At 41.9% G+C, this 18173-nt stretch overlaps 1 protein-coding gene across 1 annotated transcript in view; it reads right to left on the bottom strand.

Moving 5' to 3' along the window:
• Alg10 (alpha-1,2-glucosyltransferase Alg10) overlaps positions 1 to 18173 on the bottom strand; it is a 78201-nt gene that overhangs the window by 22243 nt on the left and 37785 nt on the right. Inside the window, exon 4 of the mRNA XM_076212542.1 lies at positions 12365 to 12492. Coding sequence (XP_076068657.1) covers positions 12365 to 12492 — 128 coding nt within the window. The remainder of the gene's footprint in view (positions 1 to 12364; positions 12493 to 18173) is intronic.

The following is an 18173-nucleotide window of genomic DNA, read 5'->3' as shown; positions in this document are numbered from 1 at the left end:
TCTTTCAACCCTTTGCACAATTTTTGACATTCTACCGAACCTAATCTCCCAATGTTCGGTCATTTGTTAAGTTTTTCCTCTAGTCTTGCCAGTCGGGGGAGGTTGGTACCCGCCCCACCCCTCATTAAATCCATGGAAATTATTATCCTCACCTTCTATTGTGCTGCTCTTATCTATGTTTTTAATCTTTACATTTTTTAGTCCCTTCATCGTCACTAAATTGATCTGGCCCACGTTTGTTTACATGGTGTCTGCCTGCCTGGACCAAGTCCTCTCCTTACTCATTTCCTTCCATTTCCCTCAGTAATCCTTCCCCTTCTTCTTTTTCCTCACTTTCCCACTACGCCACGAGCAATCCCCTTCCCTGCAAATACAATAGGTACTTCCTTTGCGTTGAGATCCACGAAAATTTCACTTTTTCTTCAGGACGTCAATCCTCGCCATCTGTCCAACAGAAATGTGTGTGTGTGTATATATGTATTTACCTAGTTTACCTAGTTGTATTTTGCGGGAAGGGGAGCTATGCTCGTGATGTCCCACCATTGTATCTCCCAGTGTCTAGTTTGTTTTTAAACTCATGAATGGTTTTTGCGCATACTATTTCATTATCCAGTTTGTTCCAACTGTCCAAAACTCTATGTGGAAAACTGTTTTTCCTCAGTTCTCTTCTATAGCTATGTTTTTTTATTTTCTTTCCATGTCCTCTTGTGTTTCTTCTGTCCCAGTTAAGTAAGTTCTCTCTATCAAGTATCTCTGTGCCTTTCATGATTCTGTAGATGGTCAATAGGTCACCTCTCTCTCTTCTTTGCTCCAGTGTCGGTAACTCCAGTTTAGCCAATCTCTCCTCGTATGATAGGTTTGCAAGCGCAGGTGCCATTTTTGTAGCTGCTCTTTGGATTCTTTCTATTTTCTTTATATTCTTTTTGGTACTGGGGGACCACAATGTCGCCGCATACTCTAATCTAGGCCTTATCAATGTAACCAATATTTTTTTTATCATGTCTTCGTCCAAGTATGTGTATGTATATATGTGTGTATATATGTATATATGTGTATAAATGTGTGTATATGTGCATGCATGTATCATACTAACATGTAACAAAAATAAATAAATAAAAATAATTTTTTTCCTTAACCTCTTCAGTACGGGCCAAAATATCGCGGGCAGCATTAGCTGCCAGATGTACGATGTGTTGTAATAATACTTGCATCATAAAATATAGTCACCGCTTATATCGATCGTTCTCTCTTTCACCCGTGAATTTTGATAACCATAGAAAATGTGATGAAGACAGTTTAGAGAGTATGTCATTACGCAGGGGCAACTACAATAAATATAATCAAGAAGCCGATATGGCAGCCTCGCGTATCCACTTGCTCCTCATGCCGCCTACGTATGCAGTACCATATGGAAGGGGTTAAAGGGAGAGCAACTCCCCATAAGCTTTGCTTCACGCTCTCCCTTTTCAACAACTAATTTTATAAAAAAAATTGTATATATGTATGTATAAATTATATTTTATGTTGTTGAATAAACCTTAACTAACTAAACCCCCCCCCCCCATGTAAGGGGGGAAAAGCCTTTGGTATATGTATGTAGAAAATTTATAGTACTATATGTGCCCCCCAAAACACAGGCTTGGTCTGATAATGATCATTCCGAGTTACTGATAGATGGAGGAAACATAATAATTATGGGTGACTTTAACACAAAGGAAATAAATTGGGAAGAAATGACAATAAAAGGTGGAGAGGAAATCTGGGGCAACACTCTACTGGATATGACCATTGATTATACATTGACTCAATGGGTCAAGGAAAATACCAGAAATAGAAACAATGAAGAACTGTCAAGACTAAATATTCACATCTGAGCCTGAAATCGTGGATAAAATGAATTACATGACACCAATTGGGAAGAATGACCACATATTAATGAAGTTCAAACTAAAAGAACAAAATTATGTGAGAAGAAATGAGAAACATAGAGAAGGAAGATTAATGTACAACAAAATGGACATTGTAAAACTTGGAAGAAAAAAAAATTCAAAATGCTAACTGGGAAAAATTTTCAAATGAAGAAACAAAGATGGAAGAGAAATGGAACATATTAAAAGAAAAATACAAGGAGGGAACAGATAAATATGTACTAAAGAAGAAACAAAAAAGGGTTTACATAGTGTTAGTATAATAAAAAGTGTAGTGATGCTAAAGATAGAAGAGACAAAGCCTGGAAAAGATGGAAAAAAGACAAAAGAATGATTAAATGGCAAACATACATCAAACTGAGAAACGAATATGTAGATATACGCAGGGAGAAAAAAAGAACTACGAAAAAGATATAATAGATTAATGCAAAGACCAACCTAAACTATTTTACAGCTACGTAAATGATAAACTAAAAGATAAACACGAAATAGTGAAACTGCACGAAGGAAATAAAGAATATATAGATGATGTAGAAATGGCTGAAGTTATGATCAGGCATTTTAGGTCTGTATTTACAATTGAAAGCTCACAAATTTGGGAGGAAGGCCAACGAGGAAGATCCCCCGAAATGAAAGAAATAATGGTGACACAGAAAGAAATAAGGGACCAAATAAAGAACCTTGATGTCAGAAAGTCACACAGGCCCGATGGAATTGCAAACTGGATATTGAGAGTGTATAAATGAACTAGGGAGTTGCTAAATGTGAAGGAGGATAGGGAGGGAAAGATAGCTGCAGTGGGAAATGCTAAGAAAATGACCGTGATGAGTGAGGAGAATGGAGAAGAAATAAGGAAGGATGAGGTGAAGGCACTTAACCCCTTCCATACGGTGCCGCACACGTAGGCGTCATGGACTTAGATCTCGGTGGCAGCAGCCAATGCCAGCCGTACGACGTGTCGTAATAATACTCGCATCATAAAATATAGTCACCGCTTATATCGATCGTTCTCTCTTCACCCGTGAATTTTAATAACCATAGAAAATGCGATTACAAAAGAATTAGAAAGAATGTCATTATGGAGGGGCGACTACAATAAATATAATCAAGACGCCGATATGGCAGCCTCGCGAATACACTCGCTCCCCATGACGCCTACGTGTGCGGCACCGTATGGAAGTGGTTAAGATGATGAAAGCAGGTAAGGCACCTGGTCTGGATGGATGCCATGCAGAATGTCTGAAAAAGGGAGGTACAGTGATGGTGGACTGGCTGGTGAGGTTATTTAATGTTTGCTGGAGAGAGGGTAGAGTGCCGAAGGACTGGAGGAGTGCCTGTATAGTTCCTCTTTACAAGGGAAAAGGGGACAAGTGTGAATGTAGTAGTTTCTGAGGGATTAGCTTGTTAAGTGTAGTTGGGAAGGCTTATGGGAGGATCTTGATTGAGAGGATTAGGAAAGGAACAGGAGTAATTGGTGAGGAACAGTGTGGATTTAGGGCAGGTAGAGGTTGTGTAGACCAGATCTTTGTGGTAAGACAGATATGTGAGAAAGCTATAGGAAAGGGGAAGGATGTTTTTTGGGCTTTTATGGATCTGGAAAAGGCTTATGATAGGGTAGACAGAAAGGCACTGTGGGAGGTTATGCAGATATACGGGATAGAAGGAAAGCTTCTGGGAGCTGTCAAGAGTTTTTATGAGAGTAGTAGAGCTTGTGTCAGGATTGGAAATGGAGAGAGTGAGTGGTTCGAGGTAAAGGTGGGACTTCGTCAAGGATGCGTTATGTCGCCCTGGCTCTTCAACTTATACATGGATGGGGTGGTGCGAGAGGTAACTGCAAGGGTAGTGGGCAAGGGTTTGGAGATGGTTAAAGAAAATGGAGAAAAGTGGGAGGTGAGCCAGCTGTTGTTTGCGGACGACACTGCGCTTGTGGCAGGATCGGAGGAGGGATTGAGGAAGTTGGTGACAGAGTTTGGGAGAGTATGTGATAGAAGAAAGCTAAAGATAAATGTGGGTAAAAGTAAGGTGATCAGATGTACAAGGGGTGAAAGTGGCAGTAGACTGGAAGTGAGCATGAAGGGAGAGCGACTGGAGGAAGTGGATAGTTTTAGATACTTGGGTGCATATGTGGCAGGAAAAGGTGGAGTGAAGGTGGAGGTAGAATGTAGATTGAGAGAAGCGAGTAAATGCCTTGGTGGATTAAAAAGTATAATGAGGAATAGACATTTGGGAATGGATGCTAAGAGGAGACTGTATGAAGGAGTGATTGTGCCAACAGCACTGTATGGGGCAGAAACATGGAACATAAGAGAGCAAGAGAGAAGGAGTTTGAATGTGTTTGAGATGAGGTGTCTGAGAAGTATGATGGGGGTTACTAGGCTAGATAGAGTGAGAAATGAGGAGGTGAGGAGGAGAACAGGGGTGGAAAAGGAGCTGGGAGATAGGGTTGATGAAAGAATATTAGGATGGTTTGGACACATGGAAAGAATTTGTGAAGAGAGACTAGTAAAAGAGGTATGGAGGGCAGATGTGGAGGGAGTGAACATGAAGGGACGTCCTAGGATGAGGTGGATGGATGGGGTGAAGGGGGCTTTGGGGAAGAGGGGAATGTCTGTTGAGGAAGGACGGGAGAGGACAGAAGATAGGGGTGAATGGAGAATGGTTGTATATGGATGATGTTGTGATTGCATGAGGTGGAATGGGTGGGGGGATGGGGGGTGAGGTAGTATGTGTGAGCAAATTTTGACGCAGCCCGAAGGGATTTCTCCCTGTCCTCTCCTTTTATGCAATGAGGGGACGGAGAGGGGGGGTCGCTGATTTAATGAAGCTGCCTTGCTGTGGATGTGCTGTCTTGCAACACTGCTTCTGACCCAGGGCAGTGCACAAGGTGCAGGGATGACCCGTCATCCAGGAGGTGCTCAGATAAGAGGGAGGGTGGAGGGGTGTGGAGTGTATTCAGGGATGGAATGGGTGGAAATGATTTTGTACCTTTCCCTTTTTGGCTACCTCCCTTGTAAGGGGGAAAAAGCCTTGGTATATGTATGTATGTATGTATAAATGAACTAATGGACAAAATACACAAGATAACTGACTTCTCACTCACAGAAGGAAAAGTACCACAAAATTGGAAAAATGCATATATTGTACCAATATATAAAAGAAGGAGGACCAGTATCACTTACCTGCACAGTAGCAAAAATATGCGAAAAAGTTATTAGGAATAAATGGTTTATACACTTGGAAGAGAACAAAATAGTAAATCGAAAACAATTTGGTTTTAGAAATGGAAGATCATATATCACAATCTTAATATGCTTTTACTCAAGATTAATAGAAATAATACAAGAAAGAGACAGATGGGCAGATTGTGCTTTCTTGGACTTACAAAAGGTTTTTGAAAAAGTACCACACAAAAAGCTACTAAAAAAATTGAAATAATAGTTGGAATACAAGGAGAGTTATTGAAATGGATGAAAGATTTCTTGAATGGGAGAAACATGAGGGTGGTACTTAGAGACAAAAATTCAAATTGAGAAGATATGATAAGTGGAGTCCTACAAGGCTCTCTATTGGCTCTGATAATGTTTGCTATTTATATAAATGATATGGATGAAGGTGTGGAATGTTATATGAACTTCTTTGCATATGATGCAAAAATATTAAAGAGAGTAAGTACAGAGGAAGACTGCAAATCTTTTCAAGAAGACCTGGACAAAGTCTGAAAATGGAGTCAGAAGTGTGAATAGAACTTCAACATTAAGAAATGTAGTACAATGGAGTTTGGAAAAAGCAAAAATAGAACAGCATGTTAATATAAAATTAGTACAAAGTAAATTACAAATGTAAACTCAGAAAAGGACCTAGGAATAACTATCTCAAATGACATGACACCTGACAAACATATCAACAAATTAATCAGAGAAATTTTTAACTTATTAACCTCTTCACTCCGGGGCACATCGCACATCTGGCAGCATTAGCTGCCCGACGTGCGATGTTGCGTCATAATAATCGCATTATAAAAAATAAAGTCAGTGCTCAATCGTTCGTTCTCTTTCACCCGTGTATTTTGATAACCATAGAAAATATGATGAAGCCAGTTTAGAGAGAATGAAGGTTATGTAGGTATGACTACAATAAATATAATCAAGATGGCGACGTCGGCATCATCGAGTACCCACTTGCTCCTCATGCCGCCTACGTAGGCGTCACCGTACGGAAGTGGTTAAGATCAATGAAAGTAGCCTTTGACCATATGGATGAAGAAATGGTAAAGAAAATATTAGTTACACTGATAAGACCAAAATTGGAGTACACTGCAACACTATGGACACCTAGTTCTAAAAAAAAAAACATAAACTAGAAAGACTTCAAAGAGCTACAACAAAGATGGCACCAACACACTCCAATTTGACATACGAACAAAAATTTTATAAAATAAATCTACCAACCCTGCAACACAGAAGAGAAAGAGGTGATTCGCTAACCATCTACAGAATTATGAAAAGGATGGAAATTCTTGATAGAGATGACTTACTAAAGAGGGACAGGAGAAAAACAAGAGGACACAAGAAGAAACTTAACCCCTTCCATACGGTGCCGCCTATGTAGGCGTCATGAGGAGCAAGTGGATTCGCGACGCTGCCATATCGGCGTCTTGATTATATTTATTGTAGTCGCCCCTGTGTTTTTACATTCTCCCAAATGTGCCTTGAATCCCATTCTCTGTGGTTTTCAAAATTCGCGGGTGAAAGAGATCGATCGATATAAGCGGTGACTATATTTTATGATGCGAGTATTATTACGACACGTCGTACGGCTGGCATTGGCTGCTGCCCGCGAGATTTAAGTCCAGAGTGAAGTGGTTAACCCCTTCCATACGGTGCCGCACACGTAGGCGTCATGAGGAGCAAGTGGATTCGCGACGCTGCCATATCGGCGTCTTGATTATATTTATTGTAGTCGCCCCTGTGTTTTTACATTCTCCCAAATGCGCCCTGAATCCCATTCTCTGTGGTTTTCAAAATTCGCGGGTGAAAGAGAGAACAATCGATATAAGCCGTGACTGAAAAGGAAAAGGAGAAGGAGTACGAAAAGAAGCTGAAGGAGGAGTGGGAGGGAGTAAAGGATAGAGCAGAGATGGGTGTGGAGGAGGAATGGGGATGGTTCAAGGAGGGAGTCTTAAAGTGTGCAAGGATGGTGTGTGGAACAAGAAGGACAGGGGGAAATAGAAGAAAGGGTAGTGAATGGTGGGATGAGGAAACAAAGAAGGTTGTAGAAGAGAAGAAGCGAGCATTCACAGATTGGTTACAAAAGAGGACAGGGGAGTCATATGAGACGTACAAAGAAAAGAAAAGAGAAGTAAAGCAAAAGGTAAAGGAGGCAAAGAGGAGAGCAGATGTGAAATGGGGTAGGAGTATGACAGAAAATTTTGAAAGTAATAAAAAGATGTTTTGGAAAGAAATTAAGAGAGGAAGAGGAGGCGAATCAAGTAGGGAAGAAAAGGTAAAAGGTACAGATGGAGAGTTGATAATGGAAGAGATGGCAGTGAGGGGAAGATGGGCAGAATATTTTAGGGAGTTGCTGAATGTGAAGGAGGATAGGGAAGGAAAGATAGCTGCAGTGGGAAATACGAAGAAAATGAGAGTGATGAGTGAGGAGAATGGAGGAGAAATAAGGAAGGATGAGGTGAAGGCAGTTGTAAAGATGATGAAAGCAGGTAAGGCACCTGGTCTGGATGGATGTCATGCAGAATGTCTGAAAAAGGGAGGTTCAGTGATGGTGGACTGGTTGGTGAGATTATTTAATGTTTGCTGGAGAGAGGGTAGAGTACCGGAGGACTGGAGTAGTGCCTGTATAGTTCCTCTTTACAAGGGAAAAGGGGACAAGTGTGAATGTAGTAATTTCAGAGGGATTAGCCTGTTGAGTGTAGTAGGGAAGGCTTATGGGAGGATCTTAATTGAGAGGATTAGGAGAGGAACAGAAGGAGTAATTGGTGAGGAACAGTGTGGATTTAGGACGGGTAGAGGTTGTGTAGATCAGATCTTTGTGGAAAGACAGATATGTGAGAAAGCTATAGGAAAGGGGAAGGATGTTTTTTGGGCTTTTATGGATCTGGAAAAGGCTTATGATAGGGTAGACAGAAAGGCACTGTGGGAGGATATGCAGATTTATGGGATAGGAGGAAAGCTTTTGGGAGCTGTCAAGAGTTTTTATGTGAGTAGTAGAGCATGTGTTAGGATTGGCAATGGAGAGAGTGAGTGGTTTGAAGTAAAGGTGGGACTTCGTCAAGGATGCGTTATGTCGCCCTGGCTCTTCAACTTATACATGGATGGGGTGGTGCGAGAGGTGAATGCTAGGGTAGTGAGTCAGGGATTGGAGATGGTTAAAGAAAATGGAGAAAAGTGGGAGGTGAGCCAGCTGTTGTTTGCGGACGACACTGCGCTTGTGGCAGGGTCAGAGGAGGGATTGAGGAAGCTGGTGGCAGAGTTTGGGAGAGTATGTGATAGAAGAAAGCTAAAGATAAATGTGGGTAAAAGTAAGGTGATCAGATGTACAAGGGGTGAAAGTGGCAGTAGACTGGAAGTGAGCATTAAGGGAGAGCGACTGGAGGAAGTGGATAGTTTTAGATACTTGGGTGCAAGTGTAGCAGGAAAAGGTGGAGTGAAGGTGGAGGTAGAATGTAGATTGAGAGAAGCGAGTAAATGCCTTGGTGGTTTAAAGAGTGTAATGAGAAATAGACATTTGGGAATGGATGCGAAGAGGAGACTGTATGAAGGAGTGATTGTGCCAACAGCACTGTATGGGGCAGAAACGTGGAACATAAGAGAAGAAGAGAGAAGGAGTTTGAATGTGTTTGAGATGAGGTGTCTGAGAAGTATGGTGGGGGTTACTAGGCTAGATAGAGTGAGAAATGAGGAGGTGAGGAGGAGAACAGGGGTGAAAAAGGATTTGGGAGAGAGGGTTGATGAAAGAGTATTAGGATGGTTTGGACACATGGAAAGAATGAGGGAAGAAAGACTAGTAAAAGAGGTATGGAAGGCAGATGTGGCGGGAGTGAACATGAGGGGACGTCCTAGGATGAGGTGGATGGATGGGGTGAAGGGGGCTTTGGGGAAGAGGGGAATGTCTGTTGAGGAAGGAAGGGAGAGGACGGAAGACAGAGGTGAGTGGAGAATGGTTGTATATGGATGATGTTGTGACTGCATGAGGAGGAATGGGCGGGGGGGTGGGGGGTGGGGTAGTATGTGTGAGTAAATTTTGACGCAGCCCGAAGGGATTTCTCCCCGTCCTCTCCTTATATGCAAAGGGGGACGGAGAGGGGGGGTCGCCGATTAAATGAAGCGGCCTTGCTGTGGATGTACTGTGTCTTGCGACACTGCTTCTGACCCAGGGCGGTGGGCAGGGTGCAGGGATGACCCGTCATCCAGGAGGTGCTCAGATGAGAGGAAGGGTGGGAGGGGTGTGGAGTGTATTTAGGGATGAAATGGGTGGGAGTGTTTTTATGCCTTTCCCTTTTTGGCTACCTCCCTTGGAAGGGGGAAAAAGCCTTGGTATATGTATGTATGTATATTTTATGATGCGATTATTATTACGACACGTCGTACGGCTGGCATTGGCTGCTGCCCGCGAGATTTAAGTCCCGTACTGAAGTGGTTAAGAAGGACAGTTACAGGAGTTCTGAAAAAGAATAGCTTCCCACACAGAATGATAGATATCTGGAACTGGAAGTGAGCAGTAAAGGAGAGTGACTGGAGGAAGTGGATAGTTTTAGGTACTTGGGTGTGAATGTGGCAGGAAAAGGTGGAGTGGAGGTGGAGGTAGAATGTAGATTGAGAGAAGCAAGTAAATGCCTTGGAGGATTAAAAAATGTAAGGAGAAATAGACATTTGGGAACGGATGCTAAGAGGAGATTGTATGAAGGAGTGATTGTGCCAACAGCACTGTATGGGGCAGAAACATGGAACATAAGAGAGGAAGAGAGAAGGAGTTTGAATGTGTTTGAGATGAGGTGTCTAAGAAGTATGATGGGGGTTACTAGGCTGGATAGAGTGAGAAATGAGGAGGTGAGGAGGAGAACAGGGGTGGTAAGGAAGTTGGGAGATTGGGTGGATGAAAGAGTATTGGGATGGTTTGGACACATGGAAAGAATGAGTGAAGAAAGACTAGTAAAAGAGGTATGGAATGCAGATGTGGAGGGAGCAAACATGAGGGGGAGACCTAGGATGAGATGGATGGATGGGGTGAAAAAGGCTTTCGGGAAGATGGGAATGTCTGTTGAGGAAGGACAGGAGAGGACAGAGGACAGGGGTGGATGGAAAATTGTTGTGTATGGATAATGTTGTGATGTATGAGGTGGAATGGGTGGGGGGATGGGGGGTCAGGTGATATGTGTAAGAAAAATTTGATGCAGCCCGAAGGGATTTCTCCCAGTCTTCTACTTTTCTGCATGAGGGGATAGAGGGGGGTTCGCCGATTTAATGAAGTGGCCTTACTATGGATGTGCTGTGTCTTGCGACACTGCCTCTGACCCAGGGCAGTGGACAAGCTGCAGGGATGACTTGTCATCCACAAGGTGCCAAGATAAGAGGGAGGGTAGAGGGTGGAGGGGAGTGGAGTGTATTTGGGATGGAATGGGTAGGAATGGTTTTTATGCCTTTGTTTTTTGGCTACCTTCCTTGAAAGGGGGAAAAAGCCATGTACCTACTCCAGGAGAGCGACTGGAGGAAGTGGATAGTTTTAGATACTTGGGTGCAAATGTGGCAGGAAATGGTGGAGTGAAGGTGGAGGTAGAATGTAGATTGAGAGAAGCAAGTAAATGCCTTGTTGGATTAAAAAGTGTAATGAGGAATAGACATTTAGGAATGGATGCTAAGAGGAGACTATATGAAGGAGTGATTGTGCCAACAGCACTGTATGGGGCAGAAACATGGAACATAAGAGAGGAAGAGAGAAGGAGTTTGAATGTGTTTGAGATGAGGTGTCTAAGAAGTATGATGGGGGTTACTAGGCTGGATAGAGTGAGAAATGAGGAGGTGAGGAGGAGAACAGGGGTGGAAAGGGGGTTGGGAGATAGGGTTGATGAAAGAGTATTAGGATGGTTTGGACACATGGAAAGAATGAGTGAAGAAAGACTAGTAAAAGAGGTATGGAAGGCAGATGTGGAGGGAGTGAACATGAGGGGACGTCCTAGGATGAGGTGGAGGGATGGGGTGAAGGGGGCTTTGGGGAAGAGGGGAATGTCTGTTGAGGAAGGATGGGAGAGGACAGAAGATAGGGGTGAATGGAGAATGGTTGTATATGGATGATGTTGTGATGCATGAGGTGGAATGGGTGGGGGGATGGGGGGTGAGGTAGTATGTGTGAGCAAATTTTGACGCAGCCCGAAGGGATTTCTCCCCGTCTTCTCCTTTATGCATGGGGGGACGGAGGGGGGGGTCGCCGATTTAATGAAGCGGCCTTGCTGTGGATGTGCTGTGTCTTGCGACACTGCTTCTGACCGGAAGGCAGTGGACAAGGTGCAGGGATGACTCGTCATCCAGGAGGTGCTAAGATGAGAGGGAGGGTGGAGGGGTATGGAGTGTATTCAGGGATGGAATGGGTAGGAATGATTTTATGCCTTTTCCTTTTTGGCTACCTCCCTTGTAAGAGGGAAAAAGCCTTGGTATATGTATATGTATGTACCTACTCTAAACATAGACACTTTACAAATTATACAAAATAAAGCACTGAGAATGATAATTATCCCAAGACAACAACATAATATTTCTTCCTGGAAAGACTTAACCTCTTCACTCCGGGGCACATCACACGTCTGGCAGCATTAGCTGCCCGACGTGCGATGTTGCATCATAATAATCGCATTATAAAAAATAAAGTCAGTGCTCAATCATTCGTTCTCTTTCATCTGTGAATTTTGATAACCATAGAAAATATGATGAAGCCAGTTCAGAGAGAATGGAGGTTACGTAGGTACGACTACAATAAATATAATCAAGACGCCGACGTCGGCATCATCGCGTACCCACTTGCTCCTCATGACGCCTACATAGGCGTCACTGGATGGAAGTGGTTAAAAGCCTGCCCAGTAGCCACTGCCAGTCCTGGGAGCTGTGGGTCTCTTGTGAAAGGGCAATGAATTAACTGATCTATAATGTCTATGTTTACAGTAGGGAACTATCCTAGTGAGGCATAATCAAGTGTGGTTCTTATGAACTGTTTGTAGACTGTCATTAATTTCTTTCTATTCAACATAAAGAATCCAACATGATTTAAGACATAGCTTGATTACAAACCAAAAGGTCTCTTGTTTGCATTTATTGTCACTATTTCTCATTCCTTCAGCACTGGAATTTTGTTACAGCATAAGCCAGATAATTTAATTCAGTTGAAGGAGTCACCTTCCTTATTTCTGTGATTAAGACACAGTGAGAACTTACCTTTATGTCTGCATATGTGTGAGCATTGGTCTTCAGAAGGCGGAAAGAGAAAGATTCAACTATGGTGATCACCAAGAGCATCCCAACCCATACAACATTGGTTTGCCGCATCAGAATGGCTACCACACCTGTAACAATTATTATTACTTTTAATATAAGAGACAAAACTGGTTGAGGAAAGAGCTTGAAAACTTTAAGCTGCCTGATCAACAGCCCAAAAATACTTACAATGGTGAAAAAGAGGATGGGAGACAATTAAAGAACAAGATACTTGGTGATATCTATAAAAACCATAAACATCAATGTATCTAAAAACATTCTAACATTTTAGCAGATCAAAATTACCCATATCATATCTAAAGTGGGGGACAAAAAATGCAATCATTTCTGTAGATAATTGTCAAACTAAGCTGAAAAAAGGCAACAAAAGACCATCTTGAAATAATAAAGGCCTTTCTTCAGGTAAAGAATTACAGTGCTCAATGGTAGTACATATGCATGCTATTATGGATTACTCTAACTTAATGTAATGTGCATAATGCACATATATCAAAAGGCCCTTTCTCCCTTATATGGGGGGGAGGTGGACAAGTCAAATCACATCCACTCTTCATCCATCCCAAAAAACATCCAAAATATATTTGTTGTCCAATCTTTTTTTAGTTCTATGTGGATAAAGAGTCATCCATGTACCCCACCCACAGCTCCAGTCAGAGGCAATGCAGCAAGTCAAAGAAGCTTCACAGGAGGGCCCAACAGCCAAAGCTGGTTTATCCCAACTGCTTCATTACATGAAAACGCATCCCCCTCATCCATTTGAGAATTTACAGAGCAGATAAGAAATCTCTTTGGACTTCATGAATTTCTCACCCATTCACCACCACTCTCCACTCACACCTATCTGATGTCCTCCCCCTTCTCTGTTCAACATTCCTCTTGCACCTAAGGCCCCTTTCATCCTGTCTATCCACCTCATTCTTGGTCTTCCCATTCTCAATTTTCACACTATTCTATTAGTCTTTCTCAATTCATTCTCTTCATAAGCCCAAACCACTCCAATAATCTTTTATCAACCCTACCTGTGAGCTTTCTACAACCACTAATTGCTTCTTCTCTACATATTTCACTCTATCCATCCTCATAATCTCCATCATACTTCTTAAACACTTCATCTCAAACACTTTTATGCTCTTCCTTTCTACCTAATTTCAATTCGAAGTCCCTGTTCCATAGTGCCATGGGTACAATCAATCCATACAATCTTCTCTTTACATTCATCCCCAAACATGACACTTTTCATTCCCCTTAGACTTTTACTAGCTCATATTACTCTATAATATACCTAACCTAATTCTGCTCAATACTGTATCACCCTAAATACTTGAAACTCTCCACTTCCTCCAGCCTATCCTTTTAAACTCTAAATTCTTAAGTTACAGCATACCCTCACTCATTCGTGGTTCACAGTTCGCGGCCCCGCATACTCGCAGATTTTGCTCTCAAAGTTTTTTTTCATACATACATATACTAAGGCTTTGTCCCCCTTACAAGGGAGGTAGCCAAAAAGGAAAAGGCATAAAATCATTTCCACCCATTCCATCCCTGAATACACTCCACACCCCTCCACCCTACCTCTTATTTTAGCACCTCCTGGATGGCGAGTCATCCCTGCACCTTGTCCACTGCCTTGGGTCAGAAACAGTGTCGCAAGACACAGCACATCCACAGCAAGGCCACTTCATTAAATTGGCGACCCCCCCTCTCCGTCCCCCCATGCGTAAAGGAGAAGACGGGGAGAAATCCCTTCGGGCTGCGTCAAAATTTGCTCACACATAATACCTCACCCCCCATCCCCCCACCCATTCCACCTCATGCATCACATCATCCATATACAACCATTCTCCATTCACCCCTGTCTTCTGTCCTCTCCCGTCCTTCCTCAACAGACATTCCCCTCTTCCCCAAAGCCCTCTTCACCCCATCCATCCACCTCATCCTAGGACATCCCCTCATGTTCACTCCCTCCACATCTGCCTTCCATACCTCTTTTACTAGTCTTTCTTCACTCATTCTTTCCATGTGTTCAAACCATCCTAATACTCTTTCATCAACCCTATCTCCCAACTCCCTTTCCACCCCCGTTCTCCTCCTCACCTCCTCATTTCTCACTCTATCCAGCCTAGTAACCCCCATCATACTTCTCAGACACCTCATCTCAAACACATTCAAACTCCTTCTCTCTTCCTCTCTTTTGTTCCATGTTTCTGCCCCATACAGTGCTGTTGGCACAATCACTCCTTCATACAGTTTCATAATTTCGGCAATTTCGTGAATTTCTTAGGCCATTTTTTAGCAGAAAAACGCTCACGGTCACCCTAACTGGTAAATGATTTTAAAATAACGTCAGTTAATATAAAATAAAAAATTAGAAAAGAGAGATGATACAGTATAACTGGTAAATAATCTTAAAATAACAATATCAGTAAATATAAAATAAAAAAATAGAAAAGAGAGATGATACAGTATAACTGGTAAATAACTTTAAAATAACAATGTCAGTAAATATAAGATAAAAGAAATACAAAAGAGAGATGATACAGTATAACTGGTAAATAACTTTAAAATAACAATGTCAGTAAATATAAGATAAAAAATTAGAAAAGAGATGATACAGTATAACTGGTAAATAATTTTAAAATAACAATGTCAGTGACGTCACAAGCATCTTCATGCGCGAGAGGCTAAACAGCTCTCTCTCTCAGTCGTGCGAGGGTTTTCAAAGTGATTGTTTGAATTCAAGTTTTTGGTGTGTTATATGTAATTATACTGTACCCCTGTATTATTTACGCCCTATAAGTGATTATTTGAATTGTAAATTCAAGTTTTTGGTGTGTTACATGTACATAATTACTATACACTGTATTATTTACGCCCTATAATGCCACCAAAATGCCCTGCATCTTCTCCAGCTTCTGGCAAGGAACCTAAGTGCCAGAAAAAGGCTATGACTCTGCATGAGAAGGTAGAATTGCTTGATATGGTAAAGAAAGGGAAAAGTTATGCTGTGGTAGGGCACCATTAGGGAGTGAATGAAAGCACCGTGCATTACATAAAGAAAAATGAGAAGGCAATCAGATCTAGTGTAGCATCGAGTTTTTGTGGCTAAGATGGTGAATGTTGTACGAAACAAGGCAATCGTCAAGATGGAATCTGCTTTAGCATTCTGGATACAAGACTTAAGGAAGAAAAATATCCCTTTGGACACAAAGATGATTCGTAAAAAGGCACTGAATTTATATTCTAAATTCAGTTGACGCAATGAAGGAGAACCACAACCAGGTCCATCATCAGCATCAGATGCAGAAGAATTTCAAGCTAGCAAGGGTTGGTTTAATCGGTTTGTAAAACATTACCAAATACGAATTGGAAAATCTCATGGAGAAGCTGCATCTGCGGATACAGAAGCTGCAGAGAAGTATCCCAAGACCTTTAAGCAACTCATTAAGAAGAAGGGATTCAAGCCAGAGCAGGTATTCAACATGGATAAAACAGGGTTGTTCAGGAAGAAGTCAGTGAAACTGGCACAGTTAATCGGGGGTGATGGCTTTGATGATGTAACTCACGAGGAGTTCAATGAACTCATTGATACCCACTCTCAGCCTCTGACGAATGAAGATTTGGCAGAGCTGACGAAGTCTGCAGAAGAAGAAGAAGAAACAGAGGACCAGGAAGACCCATCACAAGAGGAAGAGAATCAGGGTCTGATTCTAGAACAGTTGGCTGAACTCATGCAAACAGCAAAAGAACTGCAAGAGAAAGCTAAATCATGGGACCCTTACATGGTTCTTTCACTACAGTTATCAAATGCAATTGATTCATCCATGTCAACGTACAAAACCCTTTTCACCACTATGAAAAAACAACGAAGCCAGCTGCCAATAACCATGTTCCTAACGAAGGTCAAGAAAAGTAACCAAGCCACACCCGAAGAAAATACTACACCACCTCCTGATTCTCCTGAAGAAACAACACCTCCTCCTGAAGAAACGACACCTCCTCCTGAAGTGCCTGAAGAGGAGGAATTGCCTGAACTGCTGTAAAGCAGCAGTTAAGCTGTGCCATACATCAGAGTGTCACCATAATAATCCTTATCGTATGGTACAGCAAATTTCATCATCATCATCATTCATTATTGGTGAGTACAATAAAATTAAAATGTTTTTAATTTATCATTACTATGTACATATTATACTACATTATTACCGTTTTTAATCTATTACTACATTATTACTGTATTAATAAGTGAAACTGTCTTTAGAATGTGTTTGGGAAGCATATCTTAGCATATATAATATCATACATAAGCATTTTAAAACTGCATCAATAATTCGCGGATTTTTGGGATTCGCGGGAGGGGAAGGAACATAACCCCCGCGAATAGCGGGGGGATACTGTACTTTTACAATTAAATTCTATATAGATAGAGAATTACTTTTATAATCTACCTCTGCCCCAATTCCTTCATTTTCTGCTACATATGACCCTAAATACTTAAAGCTCTTCACTTTCTCCAGCCTCTCTCCTTTTAAACTTGCACCTAACTCATTGCCACCCTCTTTCCTCACACATTTCATCACCTTATTGCTTTTTCCTCTCACATATCTTCCCAAACTCTGCCACTACCTACTTCAGTCTCTCCTCTATAACTCAGCTACAACAGCAGTGTCATCTCCAAATAACTAGTTCACTTCCCACTTCCTTCTACTCTCATTTACCAGCTCTAAACCACTGCCCAGCATCCTTGTATTTATATCCTACATGAACATCTACACATTGAACAACCATGATGATACTACACTATCTCTGGTGCAGTCCCTACTTCATCTCTCTTCATTCCTTACCCTCACACAAGCTTTATTAATTATAAAAAAAAAATGACTACCTTCAACAGAATTCCCCATATCCCATATATCCGCAACCTATCCTACAGCACCTTTCTGTCAACCTTGTCATACGCCTTTGCTAAATCAATAAGAGCCCAAAAGATATCCTTACCTTTTGCCAAAAACTTCTTACACATCAGCCTCACAATGAGAATTTGAACTACACACCCTCTTCCTTTCCTAAACCCACAGTTCTTCCTCAATTACACCCTTTATTCCCCCCTAATCCTCTCAGGTAACACCTCCCATATACCTTACCAACTATACTAAGAATTATCCTTCTAAAGTCACATATATACTGTCCCATTTTCCTTTGTACAATGGAACTCTACATGCACCCTTCCAGTCAACTGGCACACTCCCCTTTCTTCTATCTATATACCAAAAGTTTTTTCCACCTTTTAAGGGAAGTAGCTAAGTCAGAGGCATATACCTATTTCCACCTATTTCACTCCCCTTCACCACCCTTTCCACCTCTCCCATCTCAGCTCTTCATGGAAGACAGGTCATCCCTGCATCCACCAACTACCCTGGGTAAAATGCAATTCAGCAAGACACAGTACATCCACAGGAAGGCCGCTTCACTTAATCGGCGACCACCCCTCTGTTCCCTCATACAGAAAAAGAGAAGACTAGGAGAAATTGCTTCGGGCTGCATCAAAATATCACTCACACATAAGCACCCACTATCCCCCAACTCTCCTTTCCTTACATAGCAGTATCATCCATACACAGTCACTCACTCTCCACTCATCCCCGTCTCATGCCTACTCCTTTAGCAAAGCGTTCGACAAAGTGCCACACCAGGAAGCAGTGCATTAGTGCCAGAAATAAAGCTAACAAAGCATTAGGCTTCATTGCTAGGA

Source organism: Oratosquilla oratoria, chromosome 30 (genome assembly GCF_046742065.1).
Source record: "Oratosquilla oratoria isolate Oo_2021 chromosome 30, ASM4674206v1, whole genome shotgun sequence".
Taxonomy (NCBI): Eukaryota; Metazoa; Arthropoda; class Malacostraca; order Stomatopoda; family Squillidae; genus Oratosquilla; species Oratosquilla oratoria.
The sequence above is the reverse complement of the archived record's forward strand: the minus strand, read 5'-3'. Positions and strand labels throughout refer to the sequence as shown.